A 4,800-nucleotide genomic window follows, 5' to 3' on the forward strand; every position below is an offset into this window, starting at 1 on the left:
TCAATGAAAGCAGGAAGGGAGGAAGAATGGAATTTCAATTAACGAATACTGACTGCACAATTTCGATAGGTATTTAAGCATATTGGTGATGTGAAAAAAACGTGGCAGGAGATATGTTCACAGTAGGACTGTAGAAATGTAGTTAAAACCGCTGGTCAGAAAACTGCTCTGAGTGGTATTGAATTCGGGACAGTTTAAAACTCAGAGCGACGGAGCGAAAAAATTATTTTCTGATTTGCGTCACTGACAGTAGGATATTTACATACTGTCCCAGAAATTAGAATTAGACTATGACCTCATATCTGAAGATTTCATCAATAATGCATTAACATTTATTCAGTGCAAATGTTTGGTCATCGAATTTTGAGCCATACATTTCTTCGTTGTTGCAACTACAATCCGCCACTTCCTGAATTCTGATTGAGAGTGGTCCATGATGCGGTAAATCAATTGAAGGTGAACACCTTGTAGATGCGACATGGAAATTTTATTTTTCACAGCATTCTATGAGCACAGCAAAAGGACACAGCAACACCTTCTTGAACTCCTCACGGAACTTGTTCTGGGATACTGCATAGATGAATACGTTGTTGCACGAGTTGAGTAATTGAAACAAGTTCGTTGTCTCTTGCAGGACGTAGGTTAAGTCTTTGAAATTCACATTGTTGAAGTATGCATCACCCTTAATACGCAAGTACAGAAAATGTCCAACTTCGGTGGCCCACAACAGCAGGAAGCTGAGTGAAATGGCGAGGAGCAGGACGATGGATCTTTTACGGTTTTCCATCTCTGGATCACTGCCATTTTCAGCCCTGACAAGTTTCCTACGGAGTTTTCTGGCTGTGAAGATGTGTTTTACGGTCAGGACATTGAGTAGCAGGATGAGGACAAATGGGAGAAAGGGAGTAAAGATGTGATCCATCCAGTCATACGCCTGCCAGATTGGTAACGTATAAAATATAGACTTTATACCACAGAACCAGGCGACCCCATCCAGGATGTAGAAGGGTCTGTAGATGATGTACAAAGGGAAATTTTTAACACAACTTAGGATGCAGATCATTCCTATGATGAGCAACGCCGTTTTCTCGGTGCAGTATCTGATCTTCAGACTCTGCAAGCAAATGAACACAAAACGGTCGATGGTGAAGGCTGCAGTTAGCCAGACGGAGCCATCCCGGCTGCAGCGGACCAGAATTGTAGTCAGTCTGCATATGGGGGTGGTGGACAGAACACTGTCGCTAAAGTAAATGCGGCTGATTTGGTTGAGTGTGCATCCGTTGACAATAACAAGGAAATCTGTCATCGCTATGGCCATCAAATAGTAGTTGATGCACCTGGAGAGTCCGCACCGCCCTCGGAACAGAATTGCAATTGCCACCAAGTTCGCTGTGATGGACAAAAAAGTTAAATAGTTTGTTGAAATACAAAGTATAAAGAATGGCATTACCTAGATGACAACAAGTGGACCGCAAGGAACATATACTGCCTCCCCCTATCTGACACTGAAACCATTGTGATCCACGACAGTGGCACGTCCAGACGCGGGCTAACCAACGTTCACAGGTCATTGTGAGTAGAATAATCAGAATTATCCACAACTGACATCTTAAACATTGGGTATTAGGCCTCTGCTAACTTACAAATTAACACCACAATTGGCACTTTATTCTCTTCAGTAAATAATTTCATTGTTCACTTTCGTTTTGCTACTCGTGACCATTCAGTTTCCCATTATTATCTGAGATGTCAATTTTTCTCCAATTATACCCTCTTGTATAATTATGGTATTTAACATTCCAGATGTGACGTTAATGCCTCAATTATCGAAATTGAATTCCCTTCTTCAAAGCGCACTTTCTCCCTGCTTCTGTATATCACTCCTCATATACAAACTGAGAGTCATCAAGTCATACAGATGTACAGCATGGAAACTGACCCTTCGGTCCAACCCGTCCATGCTGACTAGTTATCCCCACCCAATCTCGTAAAACCTTCCGGCACCCAGCCCATATCCCTCCAAACCATTCCTATTCATATGCTCATCCAAATGCCTTTTAAGTGTTGCTATTGTACCAGCCTCCGCCACTTCCGCTGACAGCTCATTCCATACATATACCGTCGTCTGTGTGAAAAAGCTGCCCCTTAGGTGTCCGATATAACTTTCCCCTCTTACCCTAAACCTATGCCATCTACTTCAGGACTCCCCGAACACAGAGAAATTATTTTGTCCATTTATCCGATCCATGTCTCTCATAATTTTGCAAACTTGTATAAGGTCACCCCTCAGACTCTGACCTCCTGGCGAAAACAGTCCCAAACTCTTCAGTCTCTCCCTATAGCTCAGATCCTCGAACCCTGACAACATCCTTGTAAATATTTTCTGAACCCTTTCAAGTTAACCATCTTCTTAATCTTCTCCAGTTTCTCTTTGTGTAAAACCTGTTTACGAAACTTCCTGTTCAATTCCACAACATTCATATTGTTGTATCTGCAAACTAAAGCAACTCCTGTGCAGATATATGAGCAGGAGCTGAAAGAAATCCGTCAACTCGACAGTAAATAAATAGCTTACTGATGAATAACTGACACAACTTTGCAAGATGAATGCCAAATGCAAACAAAAAGCCAAAATCCTTAATGAAACAAAATAAATTTTATTTTTATTCACCTCTGCAAAAAGGACCAAATATTAATTAGTTACACTATTCAAGGAAGTTGATCCTTTGCACATTACGTAATTAACTACTCAATGAGATAGGATTACAGACTTGTATTTAAATCCCTACACACAATTGTTGATTTCATTACATCCAACACAATGTGTAACCTGCAGAAATTTTTCGGCAAGAGATTCAGCCATTCCACCGTACCTTTCAACAACTTTATGGCTGATCTTCATAACCAGCATGAATGTATTAAGATCAGTGCGGGAAAATGCACTTTTCCCACCTGGCTAAACTGCCAGCACATATGTCATTACATTTCTAGAATCTGTTTTAGATTAAAGTTAAATTTAATTCTGAATAATACAACAGATTACTGTTCAGGCAATGCTATTCATGAATGTGTTATATAAATCATTGAATATAATCATGCGTTGTTCAATGATATAAGTTCAAATAATGCACTAAAACTCTCCTTAATGCCGCAAAACATGCACTAAACTGCAATAACCAAAATGGCAATATATGTATCTGGTTTATATCCCTTATATTTCCAGAGGGATGAACCTTAGAAAAATGGGCAAGGGAAAAAAAGAACTTTAGTGAAGATTTCCAAATAACTAAGTACTTTCTTTGCAATTCATTTCTTACCTGGGATTCCAACAACGGCAACAATGGGATAGGTAATGGCATAGAAGAGCCCTTTCACTGGTCCATGCATGACCGTTCGGAGGTATTATACTTCTCGAAGCTGCGCTGTTTAACGTTGTCAAAAATTCAAAGTTCCCTTCATTTATTTTATCTGACATTCTCCAGGGGAGCACTTAAACTGCATCATGCTGTCAATTTTAGATCAATTAACAAACAAAAAAAACATTGTTTTACATTTGAAGCATTGACAATGGAAGGGTTCTAATATATTTATTTCAGTGGCTCTCTTTCCCCAAACTCACTCTGAGTATGCCCACCGAAGTGGCTGATAGCAGATAACGACGAGAGGCAGTATTTCGAATACAATCTCTTCTCATTACTTCAGCCAGTTTCCTCATGTTTTCGGCACCTAAAAGGTCAGATTAAGTCGTGTATTCATTTGATTGCTGACGTTACCTTATTGTTTAGATTTAAAGTTAAACAGTTGGAAACAACTTGTTAAAGCAAGATGATTGTTCTAATATAACAAAATGAGATCACCACAGCATTGTATAGTGAGGGCAGCAAAGTGGTAATTATGAAATCCAGAAACCACTGCTGAGGCAAAAGCATGATAATGTTTGGAAGGAGACAGCTCAGAAGTAGATGTTTGGACCAAACGATACATGATGCGAATTACTTCATTTGGCCTACTCAGTCTGCTTTGCCATTAGATCTTCCTGATATATTTCACAACCTGGTCCTCCTGCTTTGTCCATTAAATGTTTGATCCCCAAACTAATTCGTCGCATTGATGTCTGTAACTGAGGTACACTTAGCCTGTGCAGCCTGCTATGGAAATATGTTCCACATGTTCACTGACCAGAAGCAAAAGGTAAATGTTGTTCAGTCATATCTTATGTTTCTTCCCTTCACGCCGAGACTCTGCCAATGGGTCACTGTTCCTCCTAAGAGCGAAAATGTTTTCTTCAAATCCACCCACTTCAGACTTCTCAGAATTTTGTAAATTTCAATGAGCTTTCCCTTCACCCCACTAAATTTCTTGATGTACAAACTCAACCACTCCTCAAATGACAAACATTTCATTCCCGGGATCAATATTGTAATTGCCTTCTGAACCCACCCACTAAACAAAGACAGCATATCCTTCCCAATTATAGAGAGCAAAACTGCTCATATGTTTCCAAATATATTGTGACCAGAGCCTTATACAATCTGAGCAGTGTATTCCTGTTCTTGTAAACGAGCCCTTTGAAAATGAATGTCAAAATCGTGTTTGCCTTCGTAACACAGACCTGAACTTGGATGTTAAAGTAAGATAATCGTGAAAGAGAAATCTTAAGTCCATTTACACTTCACGATTCCAAAGCCTGTCCCAGTTGACGAAATCGTCTGAACATCTATTCCTTCTAGGAAAGTGCACAAGTCCATGTTTTCCTAAGTGTTTTACATCCATCAATTCTTTACATATTATCCTAGCCTG

At 39.7% G+C, this 4,800-nt stretch overlaps 1 protein-coding gene across 1 annotated transcript; it reads right to left on the reverse strand.

Annotated features, from left to right (window-relative positions):
* Window positions 1-487: 487 nt before the first annotated feature.
* Window positions 488-3,387, reverse strand: LOC140459579 (galanin receptor 2a-like). Its single transcript, XM_072553822.1, has 2 exons — window positions 3,318-3,387; window positions 488-1,389 (listed from the first exon to the last, which is right to left on the reverse strand). The coding sequence occupies exons 1-2, from the start codon at window positions 3,385-3,387 to the stop codon at window positions 488-490; spliced, it is 972 nt and encodes a 323-aa protein (XP_072409923.1).
* Window positions 3,388-4,800: the final 1,413 nt, after the last annotated feature.

Source organism: Chiloscyllium punctatum, chromosome 35, assembly GCF_047496795.1.
Source record: "Chiloscyllium punctatum isolate Juve2018m chromosome 35, sChiPun1.3, whole genome shotgun sequence".
Classification (NCBI taxonomy): Eukaryota; Metazoa; Chordata; class Chondrichthyes; order Orectolobiformes; family Hemiscylliidae; genus Chiloscyllium; species Chiloscyllium punctatum.

What these genes read in the sequence shown, in the direction of transcription:
- LOC140459579 (XM_072553822.1), bottom strand. Translation starts at nt 3,387, where the DNA reads ATGCATGGACCAGTGAAAGGGCTCTTCTATGCCATTACCTATCCCATT. An exon ending in TGCCGTTGTTGGAATCCCAG is followed by an intron (nt 1,390 to 3,317) that starts GTAAGAAATGAA and finishes TGTCCATCACAG; the next exon opens with CGAACTTGGTGGCAATTGCA.